Here is a 23,159-nt window from a genome sequence, read left to right on the forward strand (position 1 = left end):
TTCACGCTTCCTTGGTCAGAGGAGGCTTCGTCGGCAGATTCCATCGGGAGCAAAATAGGCCTGCGGCATGTGGATGTTTGCCCCACATCCACCTGCACATTCCTTGGGGCAGCAGCTGGGGCAGAGCTAACCACAACAATATTATATTACATTATAAACTGCAAGCAAACTATTGGCTGGGGGAAGGCTGCTCTACCTATTTACCTGGGATTAAGTCAGAATGAACTCAGTGGAGCCTATTTTTGATTGGGAAGGCATAGGCTACCATGATTAGGGCCCTCTATTGATACGGAGCCAGGCCAGCTTAATCAAGCTGATGTTTTGGGATTGCTGGCACCCTAAGCTTGTTCAGCAGAAGCAGCATTTATAAGTACTGCCTCTGCTGTACATGCACAGCGAATGGTGTAGAAGGAGGCAGCACTTATGGGCCAGGCTGTTTAGGGTGCCATTTGAAGCTTTCGCCCAACTGCAGAAGATGTTCCTCCTTGTCCAGCAACAGGTTTGCCACACCATTCATGGCTACTATGGCACCCACTGAGAACAACGAGAACCCACACAGCCACCCCGCCTGGCCACTTTCTCTTCTGGGCTCGGAGGAGCGTGCAACTGAAATGCACTCCCCGACCAGGGGAGTCAATTGAGAGGGACCAAGCATGTTCCTTGGGTTCACACGTGCCCCCTCTGACATCGCTCTGTGTCATCCCCCCCCCAGGGGGGGCACTATTTGAGAAGGACTGATTTATACTAATTTTCTGATTGTGAGAGGGGGGGAAAGGGAGAGAGGAGAGAAACACTGACTGACTAACTCTTATAGAAGCAGTTAACTCCTTGCATACTCACCTAAAAAGAAATCCTATACAGTATCTTCCTTTTTTCCCCATGAAGTTAAAGGACGTTTGTTACACCATAATTCCATGCATGTAACATTTTACATATAATAGGAATCTCTGTCCACATCCCACTTTCATCCCACTGAATTGTATGTTCCCTTTGTAATGGTATGTGACCCATTCTTTATCTTAAAGGAAAGACGTGGAGGAAAGGATCTCCATGGAATAGAATAAGCTACACAATGCAATTCTGAATATATATTTTTGAATAAATTCCTGTTGCTTTGGTTTTATGAGGTCACTCCCACCCAGCATAAAGAATTAAGTATCGCATAAAGAATTGTATTGTATGAGTGAAAAATGCAAACATCGAATAATCCATAAATAATAAGATTTTTGAAAGCCATCATTAAAAAAAACACAACGTCAAGTGCTATTGAAAAAGAAAGTTGCAAGACATGTGCACTCTACTACCCAAAAAATAGCTACCACATATGTCAATGCATTTATAAAGTGACTCCTAGTAGATACTTCAACAAGCACTAATATGAATTATAGAAGGATTGAAAGCTAAATGCTTATATGGAAGACCCTGAGATAACATCTGTGTTTTTAAGAATAGCCATGGGCTCACATTTTAGACTGAGGGAGTACAATTTTTTTCTTCTTTAAGGATATTGCTTCCTAATTTCTTCCAAATTTCCAAAGTATTATCCAGGAATTCTATGTAATATTTTCCATTATAAGCCTAAGTGGTGCAGTGTTTAGAATCCAGTACTATAGGCTAACTCTGCCCATAGCCTGGGGGCTCAAGGTTGACTCAAACTTCCATCCTTCTGAGGGGATAAAATAAAATAGAATAACAGAGTTGGAAGGGACCCCGGAGGTCTTCTAGACCAACCCCCTGTGTAGACAGGAAACCCTATACCATTTCAGACAAATGGTTATCCAATCTCTTCTTAAAAACCTCCAGTATTGGAGCATTCACAACTACTGGAGATAAGCTGATTAATAGTGATGGGGAAAACCCAACAGTGTTCAAGTTCGGCAAGTTCGGATGAACTTCACGCAAAGTTCGGCCGAACCCGAACCCGAACAGTCCGTGGCATCAAAGCTCCACCCCCGGAATCCCATCATTTTTTACTTAAATTTTTTAAAAAAATTTATTTATTTTTACTTTTATGAAAAAGAACGCCGCAGCGGCACCGCAAGCAAAGACCTCCCTTTGCTTGCAGCACCGCTGCGGCATCCTTTTTCGTAAAAATATATTTTTTTTTACATGGAATCCAGGAAGTGATCACCTTGGCATCCTTAGCAACCTGCCAGTATACATGATGTCAAAGCTCCGCCCCCGGAATCTCTTCGTGGGAGGGATTCCCCAGCTCCTTTTGTGCCTCCCTCCCAGCCTCCCAACTGGGCAACAGCTCCCTGGTTTTCACCTTCCTCTGCCGCCACCAGCGCCTGGCTCCTCCTCCTTTTCTCAGCAGAGGACAGCTGGGTGGTGGCTTTCGCGGTGTTCGGCACAAACGCCAAACCAAAGCACAATTTTTTTAAAAAAAATCAGGTTCGGGTCTGGCATGCCGAACACCACAAAATTTGGTACGGACCCGAATTGTGCGAGTTTAGTTCGCCCAACACTAGTGATTAATTGTTCTGTCAGGAAATTTCTCCCTCTCGTTGCCTCTTTCCTTGATTAAATTCCACATATTGCTTCTTATCCTGTCTTCAGATGGTTGGAGAATATTTTGCCCCCCCCTCTTCTTTGTGGAACCCCCTGAGATATTGGAACACTGTTATCATGTCTCCCCTAGTCCTTCTTTTCATTAAACTAGACATACCCAGTTCCTGCAACCGTTCTTCATATATTTTAGCCTCCAGGCCCCTAATCATCTTTGTTGCACTTCTCTGCACTCTTTCTAGAATCTCAACGTCTTTTTTACTTCATGGAGACCAAAACTAGATTATTGGGGGGGTTTTTTACATTGTGGCAACCCTAAATAGATAGTTAGGATCAATATGCTAATGTTGTAAACCACACAGAGTGCGCCACAAAGCACCATCCAGGGGCAGTATATAAGTCTCAATGTTACTGCTGTTGATAATTTATGAAGCAGATTGCACTATTGCACCAGTGACATTTTTTGACATTACTTGATTCCCAGGCCTTTTTTTTAACAATGCCATTGTTTTAAAATGTCATTGCCCTCAAAAAATAGGCCAGTAGTATCTGACCTGCTCTTAGTCAGTCAGTGAAAATTGACAGCAGTAATAAAACCAGCTGCACTGGCTGGCCTGTGTTTTTTTTTGACAGCAAGCAAAATCTGCTTTCAGCAGGCACAGTGATTTCATTTTGCAAGCATCAATCTGCAGTCAAGTCATGATGCAAGAATGCAAAATAAAAGGGGACAGGGCTTATCAAGTCTTGCTGGAGGACATTCCTGTCCAGAGCCACAGTATGTGTCATAGGCCCTTCACATGCCTTTGTGGGTTATTCCTCTATAAACATAATAGCAATAGCACTTAGACTTATATTTATTTATTTTTGTACAATAATGTACAATAATAATAATAATAATAATAATAATAATAATAATAATAATAATTTATTGGATTTGTATGCTGCCCCTCTCCTTAGACTCGGGGTGGCTAACAACAATGATAAAAACAGCATGTGACAATCCAATAATAAAACAGCTAAAAACCCTTATTTATAAAAACCAAACATACACACAAACATACCATGCATAACTTGTAATGGCCTATGGGGAAGGAATATCTCAACTCCCCCCATGCCTGGCAGTATAAATTAGTCTTGAGTAGTTTACGAAAGACAGGGAGGGTGGGGGCAATTCTAATCTCCGGGGGGGAGTTGGTTCCAGAGGGCTGGGGCCGCCACAGAGAAGGCTCTTCCACTGGGCCCACCAAACGACATTGTTTAGTCGATGGAACCTGGAGAAGGCCACTCTGTGGGACCTTATCGGTCTCTGGGATTCGTGCGGTAGCAGGCGGTATATCCTCTATATAACCTTCATAACAATGAAGGTTATATAGAGGATATACTCGAGTAAGATATATTAGAGAAAGAGTAGAAGTGAAAATATGGGAATAAAATATATCAATAACAGAACAGAAGAATATTGTAGAAAAGTATGAGAAGGATAGAATAGAAGAATAGTAGGTACAACATATGAGATACAGGAGAGACAATAAGACAGGGGACGGGGTATAAATACCACTTCATAATGCTTTACTGTGCTCTCTAAGCAGTTTAAAGAGTCAGCATGTTGCCCCCAACAATTTGGGTCCTTATTTTACTGACCTGTGAAGGATGGAAGACTGAGTCAACCTTGAGCCTGGTGAGATTTGAACTGCCAAATTGCAGATATCCAGCAATCAGCAGAAGTAGTCGGCAGTACTGCATTCTAACCATTGTGCCATCACAGTTCTAGAATTTAATATATATATACAGTATGATTGTCAATATTTCGTTCATATGTTCACAGTCAAGTAAGGAATAATATGGAATTCACGTATCATTTTGAACAATAGGTTATGGACAATTACGATGTCTGTTGTCTATCATCAAAGTGACAACATGTTGGTGTTTGAGCTATGCCAATAGATTACAAATAAGACCATCCATTCGATGTTTAAATGTTGAGTATTTCTTGCTTCAGTTTTAATTAAAAAACAAGAAGAGAAATGGGGGGAAAATAACTTTTTCATTTTCATCTACTTCAATCTTTTTTTTTAAAAAAAACCATTTTGGTGAACTCTGGACCACTCCATTCCCTAGTTTGAGCTGATGACATTTCTATCATCTTCTTTCTCCATCTGTCTACCTGAGGCACATCAAACAAGGGTTTGGCCTCATTCTACTTTCCAATGAAATTAGCTTGGAAGTTTACCAAGGGAAATTTCATGGCTCTTTTCTAGCACTGTAGCTTTTTAAAGAAGGACTTTTGATTGTTAGAGATGAGAACTTGGATTGATTGATTGATTTCTTTGTCTTTGTTTTTTTCTATTTTTGTGGTTGTATCTGTTTAACTTCTATTCGCCCTTTGTTTAACGAACATGAATTTAGCAATTAGTTGTACTCTTATGATGAGAACCAGTTTGGTGTAGGGGTTAAGCCTTAATGCCTTAAGCCAGGGATGGCGAACCTTTTTTGCACAGACCCATAATGCAATAGCCCTCTTGCATGGCCCACCCCCTACACAGGCACGCATGACCCCTGTGCCTCACATCCCAAAACAGCAGTAAGGGGGGGGGAAGCATCCCATATCCAAAGTTGGGAGGGGGGGAAGCGTCCCATCCCCAAACAGAGCTGTGGGAGTGGGAAGCCTCCCATCCCCAAATGGAGCTGTGAGGGGAGGAAAGCCTCCTTTCCCCAAACAGAGCTGTGAGGGGTGAAACCTCCCATCCCCAAATGGAGCTGTGAGGGGAGGAAAGACTTCTTTCCCCAAGCAGAGTTGTGAGGGGGGGAGCCTCCTTTCCCCAAATGGAGCTGTGAGGGGAGGAAAGCCTCCTTTCCCCAAACAGAGCTGTGAGGGGGGAAACCTCCCATCCCCAAATGGAGCTGTGAGGGGAGGAAAGACTTCTTTCCCCAAGCAGAGTTGTGAGGGGGGGAGCCTCCTTTCCCCAAATGGAGCTGTGAGGGGAGGAAAGCCTCCTTTCCCCAAACAGAGCTGTGAGGGGGGAAACCTCCCATCCCCAAATGGAGCTGTGAGGGGAGGAAAGACTTCTTTCCCCAAGCAGAGTTGTGAGGGGGGGAGCCTCCTTTCCCCAAATGGAACTGTGAGGGGAGGAAAGCCTCCTTTCCCCAAACAGAGCTGTGGGAGTGGGAAGCCTCTCATCTCCAAATGGAGCTTGGGGGGACCTCCTATTTCCAAACAGAGCTGTGAGAGGGGGAACCTCTTTCCCCAAAATGGAGCTGTGAGTGGGGGAAAGCCTTCTTTCCCCAAACAGAGCTGTGAGGGGAAGAAAGCCTCTTTCCCCAAAAAAGGGCTGGGGGGGGGGGCTCCCTTCCCCAAATGGAGCTGGGAGGAAGGAAAAGCCTTCTGTGCCCAAACAGTGCTGGGGTGGAATATCCAGAGATCTGGGAAGGCACCGGCTGCAGAAAGTGTGCAATAGGATTAATATTCCTGGAGGTGTCTGTAATATGGCAAATGATTTAGCTTTACTAGATAAGTGGTCAAAGCAATGGAAACTGCAGTTTAATGTTTCCAAATATAACATAATGCACTTGGGCAAAAGGAATCCTCAATCTGAGTATTGTATTGGCAGTTCCATGTTAGCAAAAGCTTCAGAAGAGAAGGATTTAGGGGTAGTGATTTCTGACAGTCTCAAAATGGGTGAACAGTGCAGTCAGGCAGTAGGGAAAACAAGTAGAATGGTTGGCTGCATAGCTAGAGGTATAACAAGCAGGAAGAGGGAGATTGTGATCCCGCTGGTGAGACCACATTTGGAATACTGTGTTCAGTTCTGGAGACCTCATCTACAAAAAGATATTGATAAAATTGAATGGGTCCAAAGACGGGCTACAAAAATGGTGGAAAGTCTTAAGCATAAAACTTATCAGGAAAGACTTAATGAACTCAATCTGTATAGTCTGGAGGAGGGGAAAACATACTTTCATTGTATCTTTAAGATGGAAGAGGGTAAAACATACTTTCATTGTATCTTTAAGATGGAATGGAATGGAATGGAATAGAATAGAATAGAATAGAATAGAATTTTATTGGCCAGGTGTCATTGGACACACAAAGAATTTGTCTTGGTGCCTATGTTCTCAGTGTACATAAAAGAAAAGATAAGTTAAGAAATATTATCTCTGCATATTGTAATTCATCTTCTTTACTAGTTTTATTGATTATTTTTAACCAAAGAAAGTAGGACGTGTACTTGCTAAAACCTAAACAGCCTAGGGCCTGTCCATCTAAAGAATTTGTTCTGAATCTATCCAGTTTTTTAAACTTTTAGAAACTTTTCTACAGTAAATTAGCACAACAGAACTGTGTAAATCCTGTACTTTTCTCTCTTTCTCTGTCTATGTGTATGCATGTGTATGACAGAGAGGTTATAACTAGACAATGCTGCTGCTTTCATCATTTGTAAAATGTTGGCAAGTATGAAATTAATTAGGAATTGTTGAGCTTGTACGCAACAAAAGAGAAGAAAGTAGGTGGGCAGAGAACAGCTGTCAGAACTGAACTTTTGTGAGTGTCCATTTCTGAGTGTATTTTACTTTGTTCATCTGTACAAAGTAGAGGAAGACATGTTTATTTGCTTCAAACATCAGTATATCTGGCATTGTTGAAAAGTATGTTGGAGTAAAAGAGAAAGATGAAAAGAGATATTCAAACATGCATTAATACATGCATACATACATGCAAACATGCATACTCTTGTTAACATATAGTTACTGTAGTACATTCAATTTCCTGAGAGAGGAAGATTACTATACCAGACAGAAAAATACATTGACTAATTAGAAACCTCATACCATAATTATCTTTCTGTAAACCTCTACTCAAATTGGGATCTTGACAGAGCTAGAATAGAGTTGAGCAATTTTGGTATGTGAAGCTATACTTTCATTGATCTTGCTTGAAATGGCACTTGCTGTAGGAGAAGAACCAGGACCTGGGGGAGGAATTAAAAGAAGGAATGGCCTAGAATCCCTACGTAGCCAGCCACAAACGTGACCTTGAGTGCTGTTAGCCCTTATCTAACAAGGTTTTGAGAAGATTACCGTGCATTGGTTTGTAGCAAGAAATCTGCTTAATTGCACTTTACATGCAGATCTGGTCTTTCATGTCTGTTTTCAGCCATGTCATATAACTGACTCATATTCAGCTGCAGTTCCAAAATCTTTTCACATGTCCTATTCCAAGTCCAGTAGGTTCTCTGCTGAACCAATCCAGTGTTATTGTTCATCTATTGTGTTTGAGGAGGACCTTGACATCTAATGGGTTGTAGGCTGTACATGATGTGTCCGCAGGTGGCTGGGAAGGCCTATATGGGCACGAAATGTTCTGCCACATGTTGGGCAGACATGTGTGGGCACCATTGTCACAACATTTGCATCTGCAGCCCTGGCTTTGCGGAGTGCTCCTTTCTCTACTGGTCTGAATATACTTCTGGCCTCAGATGTCTGGCAGCCTTGGTGGATCAGCATGCACCACGTTGGTCGATCTGGTGCCAGGGTTTCACAGGAGGTGGTGTCAATATTGAGGGACTTGAAGGAGGCTTTCAACGTGTCTTTGTAATGCTTCCTTTGTCCCCCATGCAATCGCTTTCCTTTAGACAGTTCCCTATAGAGGACCTGTTTAGGGATGTGATGGTCTGGCACCCTAGCAACATGGCCCACCCAGCATATCTGGACTTTCATCAGCAGGGTGGGAATTGATGGCAGGCCTGCTCTGGAGAGGACCTCAGTGTCAGGCACCTTATCCTGCCACCGGATCCTCAGGATTCTACATAACCAGGTCATGTGAAAGTAGTTCAATTGCCTAGTGTTCAGCCGGGCTCTATGGTATGAGCCTCCTGAAAATTCAAGAGTAAAAAATTCACACACACACACACACACACACTTGAAAATTCAAAAACAATGTTTTTTATCACAAAATTAAAAAAAACCAAAGCACCCTTTTTGTATTGCAAGGAACACTCTTCCCAAAACAAACTTGTAGGCTGTAAAAACCCCTTAAACAGTCCTTAAGTACTTACCTAGCAGCTGTGAAGAAACGTCACAGCCCTCCTTCTTCCACGAGTTGAAACATACACACTTTGCTCTGCCTTGGTTTCAAAGTCTTGAAAAATCAACAGCAAGTCATGGTCCAAACCAGTACGATAAGAAAATCTCCACACTGCGAGGCCAGCACGCTGCCAATTTAACAGCAGCCCTAATTACTTGAACCCCACCCAACCACAGGTGGACTCAATTATCTCCTATAATACTTTTGAAGCTGTTCACTCCTATGCATAGCTCTATGCATGTGTGGGTCTATCATTATTTTCTCATCTGAATCTAAGGAAGATAAGGATGATTGACTTCTTCCTGGGCTGTCTTCCAAGCCCCCCTCCTCCATCTCACCGTCACTTCCTTCTGCCCAGGACAATTCACCATCTGACTCTGTCGCCAGCAAAACAGGCCTATGACATGTTGATGTTTCCCCCGCATCCACCTCCTCAGTCCTTGGGGCAGGAGCTGGGCCAAAGCTAACCACAACACCTAGTATGCCTCCTGTATACATCAACACTCTCGAAAACGTCCAAAGATATTTCACCAGAAGAGCCCTCCACTCCTCCACCCGAAACAGAATACCATACGAAAACAGACTAACCATCCTGGATCTCGAAAGCTTAGAACTGCGGCGCCTAAAACACGATTTAAGTATTGCCCACAAAATCATTCGCTGTAATGTCCTTCCGGCCAACGACTACTTCAGCTTCAACCGCAACAACACAAGAGCATGCAACAGCTTCAAACTCAATGTTAATCGCTCCAAACTTGACTGTAAAAAATATGACTTTAACAATCGAGTCATCGAAGCGTGGAACTCATTACCGGACTCAATAGTGTCAACCCCCAACCCCCAACATTTCTCCCTCAGACTCTCCACGATTGACCTCTCCAGGTTCCTAAGAGGCCAGTAAGGGGCGGACATAAGTGCACTGATGTGCCTTTCGTCCCCTGTCCAATTGTCTTTCCTTTCCCTTTTATCATATATATTCTTTCCTTCCCACCTACTTCTCTTCCTCTTTACTTCCTATCTTTTATATATCACTTAATGTCTATTCTCTTTCATATGTATTGTATATTGGACAAAGAATAAATAAAATAAAAATAAATACAGTCCAAATCCACAGTCCATTGCTTAACCAATCCAGTTAAAGGCACCAGGCTAGAAATTGGGAGACCATCAGTTTCAATCCCACTTTAGACACCAAGTCAGCTGGGCCAACCATTCTATCTCAGCCTTATGAAAGAGGTAAGGGAAAATCAATTTTGAAATCTTACCAAGAAAATGACGAGAATTAGTCCAGGCAGTTGCCAACAGTGACCAACACTGACTTGAAGGCATGAAAAGAAAAAGAAAAAATAAAGCATTTTTTGGAAACTTCACACTTCTCTTCTATATTCTATATATTTAAGCCCATTTTTCATGGTTTTGAATTTATTTTTCTCTTTAGTCTCTTAGTTATCCCAGAGACTATTATTGGTGTTCACTGTTTAAGGCACTTTTCTGGTTTTTCCCATTTAATTCAAACTAAAAGGTTTGAACTGGGGTTTTTTTCAAAAATCCTTACAGATGCAGAAATTATTATTTAAATGTACATAAGAACATTTCCATCAATGTTAAAGTTCTAGCTAGGTTTAAGCAAATACTAAGCAAATCAAATTTTATAAACTGAGCTTTTCAAAATCCACCCTCAGAATTCAGAGTTCAAAGCTGCAAATCATGTGGAGTTTAGTATTTAATATTCAGTTGCTTGGAATGAGGATCCGTGTTTAGTCATATGCAACCCTGTTTCTTGCATTTGTTGTTCTCTGTGATTCTGAACAATGTCCCTCCAACTTGAACGGCAAACGTGCATATTTTCAGCATTGACTACATAAATGACCAATTGTTCTGGATATGTAGGCTGAAGAAATATGGATGGAATTATGACTCTCTTTTGTAGAGCAACATGATACAAGTGGCAAACAGATTACTTTTACAAATCTGTTTGGCATTCAATAAGTTAGGATCTGAAAGAAACATGCTTTCTTTTGATGCAGGATTTAGTGGATGAACCCAACCAAATCACTCTGCAACAGGATATAGCAGTTTCGAATTGCTTGACTTCTGAGGATCTTGTCCTAGAAGAGAGAAAAACAGAGAACACTAATACAGCAACTAGGACAGATAATAACATCATGAGCTTCTTCAAAACACTGGTAAGATGCTGTCATTTTGATTTTCCCTATCTAACTGAGATGGATTGTTACACAAATTTGCTATCAATCTTTTCCTTCCTTCCTTCCTTCCTTCCTTCTTTCCTTCCTTCCTTGCTTCCTTCCTTCCTTCATTGTTTCCTTCCTTGCTTCCTTCGTTCCTTGCTTGCTTCCTTCCTTCCTTGCTTCCTTGCTTTCTTCCTTCCTTCGTTCCTTCCTTGCTTCCTTCGTTCCTTGCTTGCTTCCTTCCTTCCTTCCTTCCTTCCATCTTTCCTTCCTTCCTTCCTTCTTCCCAAATTTAAAAGGGGCAATGGCAGCCGCAGAAAAGTGACTGTCACAAAGATTGAAAATGAAATCATGTATTGCAGATGAGAATAGTGTGTGGCTGGCTGTACTTGCTAGACAATGTGAAAAGCAGTGTTCGAAGAAGTAATGAACTTGTAGAATGATTTCCCCCAGACTGGCACCCAACAGTTATGGAATTTCCTAGCTTTCAGAAAAGGTTATCTTAACCAGAAATCTTTGGAGTTACAGTGTGAAACTGAGGAAAGCTATTATAGAAGAACTTAAGTCAATTGAGTTTGAAAGATTGTGGTTTTTATTCATTAATTTGGAAGATCCAGTCAAAACTATCAGATATATTCTGATGAAAATTTAAGAGTTTTTACATTGGGAAATCTTTATGTTGTAAGCCACCCAGACTGTGTAAATTGGCACCAGGCTAGAAATTGGGAGACCATCCAGCCATTAAAATGTGTTAAATAAATCAATGTATTTCTCAAGAGCAGGATTTTTGATAAACACAATGAAAAATTGCACTGTCTACGATTGAATTAAAAAAAATCTGCAGTAAGATTTTTGTTCAAAAACAATGCTCACGAAATTCAGTTTGTACAGAACGTCTAAATGGCATGAAGACTGACACTTAAGATTAATGTTAAAAATCATATGAATTTAGACAAGCTTCTTGTTTGGTGGAGGTGTTCCCTTTTGAATATGCATTAAATAGTTTGGTAACAGAATATAAGAAAATGAAATAACTGCTGGAAGGAACCAAAATTTGATCAAGATTGGTAATATGTTTTCCATTAGTGGTTAGCCAGAAGATAATAGCTGGGATTACATATAGAATAGAATAGAATAGATAAATTTAAAATTTTAAAATTGGGTCCTCCCAATTCCCTTTGCTTTTCAATCAAAGACAATGACAAAATTTGGAATTTTTTTTTTAAAAAACTGTGCATTTCAATAATGATTTTTCTCTTGAAAGGTTTCACCAAGCAAAGCTGATTCCAAAGGTGACACTGAGGATAAGGTGAGTATCTTTCTCTTTGGAAAAGGGGTTTCTTTGGGGGGGGGGAGCTGTTACCTACTTGGGAATTCCAGAATTGATTTATACACACAACCCATCCTAAATGAGAAAGCACTGCATCTGATATGAAGTTGGGTGGTTTAAAAATTTGTGTGTGGTTTATTTTGCATTGTTTTACTTATTTTATTTCACTTATTGGATCTACTCTGATGATGTTAGAAACATAGAAGATTGACGGCAGAAAAAGACCTCATGGTCCATCTAGTCTGCCCTTATACTATTTCTTGTATTTTATCCTAGGATGGATATTTATTTTTTTATTTTATTTTTATTTATTGTTAGAGTTGGAAGGGACCATGCGAGTCATCAAGTCCAAACCCCTGCCTAAGCAGGAACCCTATAGCATCCTAGCCAAATGGCAGTCCAATTTCCTCTTTAAAATATCCAGAGTATTGGAGTTTACAACGTCCGCTGGTAGGTTGTTCCACTGGTTGATCGTTCTGACCGTCAGGAAATTTGAATCTCTCCTTGGTCAGCTTTCAGCCGTTGTTCCTCATCCGGCCCTCCGGTGCCCTGGAGAATAAAGTGATTCCCTCCTCTCTGTGGCAGCCCCTCGTATACCTGTAGACTGCTATCATGTCCGCTCTGGCCCTCCTTTTCTCTAGGCTATCCATGCCCAGTCTCTCTTCATAAGTCTTGGTTTCTAGACCCCTGATCATTTTGGTTGCTCTTTTCTGCACCTTCTCCAGAGTTTCAGTGTCTTATATGTTTATCCCAGGCATGTTTAAATTCAGTTACTGTGAATTTACCAACCATGTTCAGAACCGCATATATGATCCTCATTTATTTTGCCTTCAGAATTGCCTTATTATTCTTGGAGCTATATTGGGCAAGTGGAAGCTGCTAATTTGTGGAAAGCTATTGTAAATTATGTCAGATAAGGATCTGAGTTCAATTCTCATGAAGCATGATGCTCATGATGGCTAGGTTCACTCATCTGTTTCATTTTGGTTTCCGTTGTTGTAAGGACAGAGTCTTTTGTGGTTGATTTCTATACCCAGAGAGTTTTTTGATAAGGCTATGTCTTCATCTACTAAAAACTCTTGTGTCTTTTTTATTATCTGTAACCTCCAATATGACAAAACCCATAGGGCAACTATTTTCAACCAATGTAGCTCCAAGGGCCTAATTAACAGTATGTGTCTTAATCCAAACCCCAAGAACCTATGGGATTGAAAGTTGGCAAAGTTGTGCCTACTTCAGTGTTATCAATACCACCACATTGCTGTTGTCAACTATGGTGCCATGACTGAAATTTACAACATTACCTGCCTGCTTCCTGCAAGGCAAGTAATTGGGGAAGATGGCAGGAAGTCAGGAATCCCTCCCGCTGCTTTTTGGCCAATGGTCATCCTGTTTTTCTATTTATATAAGGAAATATCTCTGAAACAATGACCCAACAGGACACAAGTTGCTAATTCAATACCAGATTGTGCATGAAGATGATGGCTCTATAGTAGGCAGGGGTTCCAACTTACCCCCACTACTGTTGTTGATACGCACACAGCTCCAGGTGTCTGGCCAATGCACAGGAAGCAAATCTTGCGGGAAAGTGGGCAAGATTTTGGTAATTTTTTGTTTCCGCGCATGCGTGGAAGCATAAAATTGTCGAAAATCACCAAAATCTCACATGTATGTGCATCTTCTCATGAGACTTTGCTTCCTACGCATGCGCAGAAGCCAAATAATCACTCTGATGTACATGCACACCTGCAGGCTACCCAAAGATGTGCACACAGCCCAATTTCTGCTACTGGTGCAGTGCCCCCCCCCCCTTTCCAGTAGGAACCCAATACTGCTCTACAGATTCATCTGGCATCAACCATCAGAACATTGAGGCTAAGGGTACAACAGGATGGGGCAATTAGTCTGAAAGTCAAACTTGCTCCCAAATTGGAGGCCTCCTTTCCCTACCCACTATCTCAGCCTTTGCTATAGCTCTCTCTCTTTTTTTTTTGTCTTTTAATAATCCCATAATCCCTTGCATCAGGGTGGAGTTGGGGCAAATGAATGGAGATGAGCGTTCATTGGCCAAATAACCTTCCTGTCGCAAATGCAGAGTTCGCAGCAGATATATATTCTCATTGTGCCCAGAGAGAGAAATATCTGCTTCTCTCTGGGATCAAACTCACAGCCTCCTGATTATGAGGCAAGCGCTCCACCTCTAGGCCACTGCACCACTCCCTTTCGTATCCCTCAATATTGTAATAAAAATTAAATGGAAGAACAGGGTAGTGTGTAAGTTGTGAGTTTCTGGGGAAAAGATGCCACATTCACCAAGCCACTTAAAAAAATTGAATCCCACACAATATATTGTTGCAAATATAGGTAGACCACTAATTACAGCAGTTCATTTAGCGAACCTTACAATGGCACTGAAAAAAGTGACTTATAACTGCTTTTTCACAGTTACAACCTTTGTAGTATCCCTGTGATCATTGATCATGTGATAAAAAATTTTTGCAAGCTGACTCTTATGGCTATTGCTGTGTCCCAAAGTCAAGTTTTGCAACCTTTTTGACAAGCAAAATCAATGGGGAAGCCAGCTTTACTTAACAACTGTGTTACTACTTATCAACTGTGGTAATTAATTTAATGACTGTGGGCAAGAATTGTCTAAAAATGAGGCAAAATTCACTGAACAAAGTTCTCACTTAACAATAGTGAGTTCACTTGTGGTTGTTAGGTTGAGGGTGACCTGTAATATTTTAAAAAATGCAGTTTTTTAAAATTTATTATCAGAGTTGAAAGGGACCTTGCAGGTCATCAAGTCCAGCCCCCTGCTCAAGCAGGAAACCCTACACCACCCCAACCAGATGGCAGTCCAATGTCCTTTTGAATATGTCAAGTGACGAGGCATTCACAACCTCCGCTGGCAGGCCATTTCACTGGTTGATTGCTCTCACCATCAGAAAGTTCTTCCTTATTTCCAGGTTGAATCTCTCCTTGATCAGTTTCCATCCATTGCTCCTGGTCTGGCTCTCTGGTGCCCTGGAAAATAGTGTGAACCCCCCCCTCCTCTCAGTGACAACCCCTCAAATATCTCTACACCCTTATCATGTCCCCTCTGCCCTTCCTTTTTGCTAGACTATTCATGACCAGTTCCAGCAACCTCTCTTCGTATGTCTTGGTTTCCAGTCCCCTTATCATTCTGGTTGCTCTTTTCTGAACTTTCTCTAGAGTTTCAATGTCCTCCTTGTAGTGGGGTGACCAAAATTGAATGCAGTACTCCGGGTGTGGTCTGACTAGAGCATTATAGAGTGGTATTAGTATCTCCTTACCCTTGGAGCGTATCTCCCTGTTGATGCAGTGTTGATGCAATGCTCTGTCCTACACATTGGGAAGAAGAATCTGAACTCCAAATACGAACTGAATAATCAAATTATCACAGATAATCGCCACTCGGTTAAAGACCTTGGTATACTAATAACAAAAGATTTAAGTGCCAAAGCCCACTGCAACAATATAGCCAAGAAGGCTTCAAGAGTTGTAAACCTAATCCTACATAGCTTCTGCTCTGGCAATCTCACACTACTTACCAGAGCTTACAAAACTTTTGCCAGACCCATACTCGATTACAGTTCATCTGTTTGGAACCCATATCACATCTCAGACATTAACACCCTTGAAAATGTCCAAAGATACTTCACCAGAAGAGCCCTTCACTCCTCCACTCGAAATAGAATACCCTACGAGACTAGACTTTCAATCCTGGGCCTAGAAAGTTTAGAACTAAGACGCCTTAAACAAGATCTAAGTATTGCCCACAAGATCATATGCTGCAACGTTCTGCCTGTCGGTGACTACTTCAGCTTCAACCACAACAACACAAGAGCACACAACAGATTTAAACTTAATATTAAGTGCTCCAAACTTGACTGTAAAAAATATGACTTCAGTAACCGAGTTGTCGAAGCGTGGAACTCATTACCGGACTCCATAGTGTCATCCCCAAACCCCCAACACTTTACCCTTAGATTATCTACGGTTGACCTATCCAGATTCCTAAGAGGTCAGTAAGGGGCGAGTACAAGTGCACTAGAGTGCCTTCCGTCCCCTGTCCTATTGCTCTCCTATATCTTCTATACCTTTCTTCTATTCCTATATTTCTTCTTCTATTCTTTCATTGATATATTCTATTCCTATATCTTCTTTTCTATTATTACTTAGATATATTTTACTATGAGTATCTCCTCTATAACCTTCATCATGTATTTTGCTATGTGTATATAGATATATACCCACTAAAACCCTCATTGTGTATTCGACAAAATAAATAAATATAAATAGATAGATAGATAGATAGATAGATAGATAGATAGATAGATAGATAGATAGATAGATAGATAAGATTGTGTTGACTTTTTTGGCCACTGCTGCACATTGCTGGCTCATATTTAGTTGGTTATCCACCAAGACTCTGAGATCTCTCTCATAGCACTGCTGTTATGTTTGGTTTGCGGCGCAGGCGGAGTAACAGTCGGACAACAGTAATGGGTATAAATAGGGTCACTTTTATTAACTCAACTTAATTAACTAATTAACCAAATAAGCCCACGTGACCTGCAGTGGTGCATAAACTCAAATGGGGGCGGAGTTAACTTCAACACAAACTCAACTGAGCAACTCTGGGCGAAAGCTCCATGCCTGGGTGCAGGGTCATGGTAAAATTACACCTGCGCCCTGCCCCTGGCTACGCCCCCTTGGCGTGTGGGATGGCTCGCCACTGGTCACTGATAATATCCATGCAGCAAGCCACAGGAGAAACCCCCCTCAACGAACCCAGGCCGGTCGAGCCCTGTGATCCGAGAGGAAGATCCCCCCTTCACCTCAGTAGAGGTGCCCCTAAAGGAGATCACCGTTGCTGCTTACGCCCATTTCCGCCCCCTATCGGCCAACCCCCCCCCCTAGTGACCTTGAGGGGGGGGGCACTAGTCGGTGAGACCACCCCCTAACCACAACTCCAACGTACAGAGTAGAGCAGGCGAAAAAACAACCAGAGCTGGGCCAATTTGCTGTGGTTGCAAAAAATTCCTACTCGGCCCCACCGTGGGCGACCCATCATATGTACCCTGTAGCAGAGGGAGGGTGGGCGGGTGTCTCCAAACTGCCGGGCGAGGGTAACTGCGCCACGAGGCAGCCCCTTTTATAGGGCTGCCTCACCCTCGCCCAGCCAATGGGTGGCCCGCGCCACCAAACTTCGTCACTGCGGCCCCCTGGGATGACGAGGGGCCGCAGGCTCCGCCCCAACATGGCGGCCTCCTTTCCCGGTCCCACGCCGCAACCCCGCGCCGGCTGGTAAGTCGCCGGCGGCATTCTCCCAACTTGTATGTGTGTCTTAGGTTATTCTTACCTAGGTGTAAGATTTTGCTTTTTTATACCTATTTCTTTCTTATTTCTATCAATTTATATAGTACCTAAATATAGAATTATCTCCAGTGAAGTGAGATTTGAGTATTGAGTTTTATAAAGACATTGTGCATAAACGATTGCTGATGCCTTTTACGAGCAAAAGGAAAATAGAGCATGCAATGAAAATTCAACTTTGATTGATGTCACACAAAGGGATCACAAACAGGCCATGGTGGGCAGCTTGCTGAGAAGACGGCGACGGACTCCCCTGTCAAAAGCACCAAGAAAAAGAAACCAGACAGCCCCCGATTAGGACATAGTACATTTAGCAAACTGTTTAGACATAAGGTTGGTATGGGAGACTAACATGGAAATCTAGAGCTCTGAATAACAAGATAACTTTTAAATCTTCTTATCTTGAATGCAAGCATGCAGCAGCTAACATTACTGAAAAGCAAAGCGTGAGTTGGAAATTGTTTAGAATTGTTGCTGGCTTTGACAAAGATATAATCTGCCAGCAGGGAAATATCATGATAATTCTGAACATTTATCTCTCCATTAATATCTGTGAATTCAGGGATTAGGGGAAGGAACTGAACCCACTGACCGTATATTCATTTCTATTTTCTGTGTCTTGTTATTGAGTCTTTCTCACTAATAAAAACTGTGTCACCCTAACCAGGTTCCATACTGCCACTACTTTCACTCCACTAGGCAATTTGAAGCTGAACTGTGTGACTGTCTTTCTTTCTCTTTGAAATGTTGAAACAAAGCAGGAAATTCAGTTCTCCCCCCAAACTTGTCAATCATGCAATAACTACCCCCCTTTTCACCCGTCATCACAGGAGAGGGAGGGAAGAAGGCAGAAAGGAGGGAGGGAGAAAAGAAGAAAGGAAGGGAGGGAGGGAGGGAGGGAGGGAGGGAGGGAGGAAGGAAGGAAGGAAGGAAGGAAGGAAGGAAGGAAGGAAGGCTCAAGTACCTTTGTTTCTCAATCGTCTTAAACCTGGATTGAAGAAAAGGAAACTGGCTAAATTCCTTCCATATGAAAAATTTGTTAGGCCCAGTAAATTCAAACTCCATATAAAAGGAGCTACACTGATCGTAGAACAAGCACTGATTTTAGGAAATTTTAACACAAACGTGCCCTAATCGAGCAACATTTAACGTGTTGTAAGCACAACTACTTGAATTCCAGCATCATCATGGCATAAATATCAGGAAGGCTTCTTTATAAGACAAAAACATTAAGTATTGCCTTGAAATAGATTCTTTTTTGCTGGGAAATGAGTTTTCCATGCTCGGCACTGATGAGTTTCTCTGGACTCAAAAGCAAGCACAGTTGGAGCTATTTGGTCCTTGAATGGGACACCATTAAAAAACCCAAGACAACAGGCTATAATGCACATGTAAAACATGTTATTGGGGTTCCCCCCTTGGGAAGGGAGAATGGAAGCACCGGTTTTGTATGGTTGCCAAGAGGAGCTGCAAAACCAACAAACTCCTATTAGCTTCATACGACAGTATCCATATAGTTAGCACAAGGCCATCTCTACTCATTGGTATAGAGTACCTGAACTGATGCATTTCAGGTACTTTACACCATTTTAATTAAAGAAGTACTTGAATTGATGCATTCTCTTCATCAAAGATACTGCTTGACCTGAAAATAATGCATACAGATTTGCTTCAGATACTCCCATCTCCTCCTAAGATATTTTTTTCAGGATTATATCATAAAACTAATTTCAACCCCAAAGCAGTGACATGGCCTAATATCAGATACTAATACTATTGCTATGTGTTTCCTTTTGATTGCTGATATGGTGAAATCATTGCAAGTTCAGATCACGCAGATTCAGAAGAACAAAGACTCAACTGGCTGAGCATAATATCCCATTCAACGCCTCCTGCTGGTAATGACAGCCATACTGTCTCTGCAATTGGAGGCATTTAAATCATCAGGATAACAAGACACGAATTGCCGTATTGTTCCCAAATTCCTCCTTTTTTGGAGCTTTCCCATTTGACATTTATAATCCCTCTTTGTGATACCAAATTGCACAGTTTAATTGTCTTAGCCTATCCCAATTAAACCCATCTGGATACGGGCTAGCAAAACTCTAAGCCAGTGTTTCCCAACCTTGGCAAGTTGAAGATAGCTGGACTTCAATTCCCAGAATTCCCCAGCCAGCATTTGCTGGCTGGGAAATTCTGGGAGTTGAAGTCCAAATATCTTTAACTTGCCAAGGTTGGGAAACACTGCTCTGAGCAATAGCCTGGCTAAGCTGGAATTCTGGAGATCAGTTCAGTCAGAGCTGAAGAAGCTTCTTGAGTAAGAAGCGAAATGTCTTCAAAGAAAAATAAGAAAGTCCAGTTGCCTCTTGAAAAAAAAAACCAAGCACCTTTGGGACAACCATAACCTGGATGACTGAGAATCTCCATAGACAGTTCTGGAGATTGTAGGATGTACCTGTCTGCTGGCCATCCAGACTGGGAAAGGATTCGCTATATGAAGTCCTTCCATTTTTCTGACTTGTCTTTTCAATCTAGCATTAGCATTTAGACTTATATACCGCTTCACAGTGCTTTACAGCCCTCTCTAAGCAGTTTACAGAGAGTCAGCGTATTGCACCCAACAATCTGGGTCCTCATTTTACCGACCTTGAAAGGATGGAAGGCTGAGTCAAACTTGAGCCTACTGAGATTCGATCTGCCAAACTGCTGGCAGCTGGTGATCAGCAGAAGTAGCTTGCAGTACTGCCCTCTTATCTCAATCTCAAAATCAATCTCAATCTCAACTCCTTAGGAACTTTCTCCATCCTTCATTCTGAGATGATTTTAGTTTAGCTACATCATATTTTCAGTTTTATACTCTAGTTCATTCCCAGTGACATTTTAGTAGACACAGCTCAACATTTCAGAAGGCCAGAGAAATGCTGAAAATATACCCAGCAAACTCTTCTTTGTAATGGCTTCACCATGTCAACCCTGTCCAGTGCCTGGATTTCTCCCCATCCTTAAACATGATTTACAATCACTTCTGTTCATAGAGAATGAAAATGCCCACATGATTTCTCTCTGTGTTTGTGTGTTTTACATTGTTTTAGGCAAAAAAAGATGTTGCACAGACAGCAAATACCAAGGTGAGTAGTTATACAGACAACTTTCTTTTCCATTTGTATACAGTATTTCTCTAGTTTTTGATAGCCTATATTGATGTCTACATTATATTCATAACATGTCTCATCTAATACAGTGTTTCCCAACCATGGAAACTTGAAGATATTTGGACTTCAACTCCCAGAATTCCCCAGCCAGCAAATGCTGGCTGGGGAATTTTGGGAGTTGAAGTCCAAATATCTTCAAGTTGCCAAGGTTGGGAAACACTGCTCTAATACAATGGTTCTCAACCTGGGGGTCAGGACCTCTTTGGGGGTTGAACGACCATTTCACAGGGGTCACATAAGACCATGGGAAAAGACAAATTTCCCATAGTGTTAGGAACTAAAGCTTCTATTCTGGCAGCTTGGAACATATTTTTACAATCCGACCAATCAGGCGTTTACAGTGGAGGTGTCCCTCTGATCTTCCTGCCAATCAGCTTAAAGCTCTGTTGGAAGAATTGGCGCTAGACTTATGGTTGGAGGTCACCACAACATGAGGAACTGTATTAAGGGGTCGCAGCATTAGAAAGGTTGAGAACCACTGCTCTACTAGATAAGGATCAATGTATGAGGGTGCTGGAATGAAAGATGCCAGTATACCATGTTTTTCTGACCTTATTTGTCTTCTACTGTAGCCAATTGATGATCTTAGAGCTTCATCTTCTCCAGGACAATTTTTAAAATTTATTTTGTTTCTAGCCAACCGAACAGCCTGTCCCGATTGTCTCTGTTGCAAAACCAGAAACAAACGTGCCTCCAGTTCAGGAGAGTCCAGCAGTGAGTCCAATCGTAAAACCTCCAGAAGCTCCAGTACAACCACCAGCCCCAGTAGTTGTGGTTTACACCAATGAACCCTCCAAGGAGATGACCAAGGAAAGATCTTCTTCTACTCCCATTCCCCTAAGTAAATTCTTTTGGAAAAAGGTATGTTTGGATTATAGAGTCACTCACTTGGAAGTTGTTATTATTATTGGTAGTGCATTTATTTATAACCATAGATTTTTGGCAAAGTTCGTATATGTGGGTGGATGGGAGCTAGCAGCCAGGAAGGGGTGCATGTGCGGAAGCAAAAAAAAGCCCTGGAAATTGCATGTGCATGCATCTTCGCACAAGATTTGGCTTCTGAGCATGCACAGAAACCAAATCATGTGCCGGGCATGGGCGCACGTGCAGGGACGCATTCCCGGCGCGTTCCGGTAGGGCTGAAATTGGTGGCCCACCCCTGCTTTACATGGAATATTTCAACCAAATGCGCTGCTGGCATTGTTTGAAAACAAAATTCTGTGACAGAGTTTGTAAATAAGATGATATAAGAACAGTTAAATTGATTAGTAGTTTTGTTGTTGTAGTAGCATTCTTATTTAATTTGTCAGTTGATGTTTGGTTAGTTTCCATGAATTGATGGGAATATTTTTTCTGACTACATGGTTGTTTAAACAAAGGTACATTTTCATGAAAGATAATTAATGCTTTTTATGTGTTGTGGTTGGCTCTGGCCCAGCTCCTGCCCCAAGGAATGTGGAGGTGGATGCAGGGGAAATATCAACATGTCATAGGCCTGTTTTATTGCCAACAGAGTCAGGTAGTGCAGTTTCCTCGGACGAAGAAGGTGGGGGGTGACTTGGAAGAGGGGGGCTTGGCACACAGCCCAGGAAGCCAATCTCCATTATCTTCGGTCGATTCGGATGAGGAAGTGTTAGACGCACACATGAGCAGAATTATGCATTGAAGAGACCAATTGAAGAAATATTACAGGAGATAAGAGAAGCCACCTGTGTTTGGGTGGGGCTCCAGTAATTAGAGCTGCTGATATAAATAGCAGCGTGCTGGCTTGGCCGTTGTGGAAGATTATCTGATCGTTGTTTCTTCAGGACCGTGCCTTGCTGTTTCCGGACTTTGTTTGTTGATTTTTCACGACTTTGAAACCAAAGCAGAGCAAAGTGTATGTGTGTTTCACTTTGTGGATGAAGGAGGGCTGTGACGTTCCTTCACAGCTGCTAGCTAAGTACTTAAGGACTGATTAAGGGGATTGTACAGACTACCAGGTTGTTTTGGGATGAGTGCTCTTTGCAATACAAAAAGGGTGCTTTGTTTCTTTTGAATTTTTGTGATAAAGATCATTGATTTTGAACTTTCAAGTGTGTGTGTGTCTGGAATTTGTACCCTTGAATTTTCGGGAGACTCATACCATAGAGCCTGGCAGAACATTATGTAGTCCAGCCAGAAAGCCATCACATCTCTAGAAATTACCTAAGCAGGCTGATCATGTATTATTCCCACTGTGGTTCAGAGTGATGGAGTGATGGATAATGAGGATAATTATTTATTTATTTATTTATTTATTTATTCATTCATTCATTCATTTATTTATTTGTTTATTTATTGGATTTGTATGCCACCCCTCTCTGAGGAAATGCTGGATTTCACATAGTTCCACTGTCCTCAGCCTCTGGGGCGGGGTCTTGGCAGGGCAAGGAGACAGGGACACTACCTTGAGA

The 23,159-nt window shown here is 41.9% G+C and overlaps 1 protein-coding gene across 4 annotated transcripts in view; it reads left to right on the forward strand.

Annotated features, from left to right (window-relative positions):
* The window catches only part of BCAS1 (brain enriched myelin associated protein 1), a 73,779-nt gene that overhangs the window by 32,045 nt on the left and 18,575 nt on the right, over positions 1-23,159 (forward strand). For all 4 annotated transcript variants that reach the window (XM_070744588.1, XM_070744590.1, XM_070744591.1 and 1 more), the window contains exons 5-8: positions 10,618-10,776; positions 12,044-12,088; positions 20,605-20,640; positions 21,361-21,585. In XM_070744588.1, the coding sequence (XP_070600689.1) occupies positions 10,618-10,776; positions 12,044-12,088; positions 20,605-20,640; positions 21,361-21,585 (465 nt within the window). The remainder of the gene's footprint in view (positions 1-10,617; positions 10,777-12,043; positions 12,089-20,604; positions 20,641-21,360; positions 21,586-23,159) is intronic.

This window comes from Erythrolamprus reginae, chromosome 3, assembly GCF_031021105.1.
Source record: "Erythrolamprus reginae isolate rEryReg1 chromosome 3, rEryReg1.hap1, whole genome shotgun sequence".
Taxonomy (NCBI): Eukaryota; Metazoa; Chordata; class Lepidosauria; order Squamata; family Dipsadidae; genus Erythrolamprus; species Erythrolamprus reginae.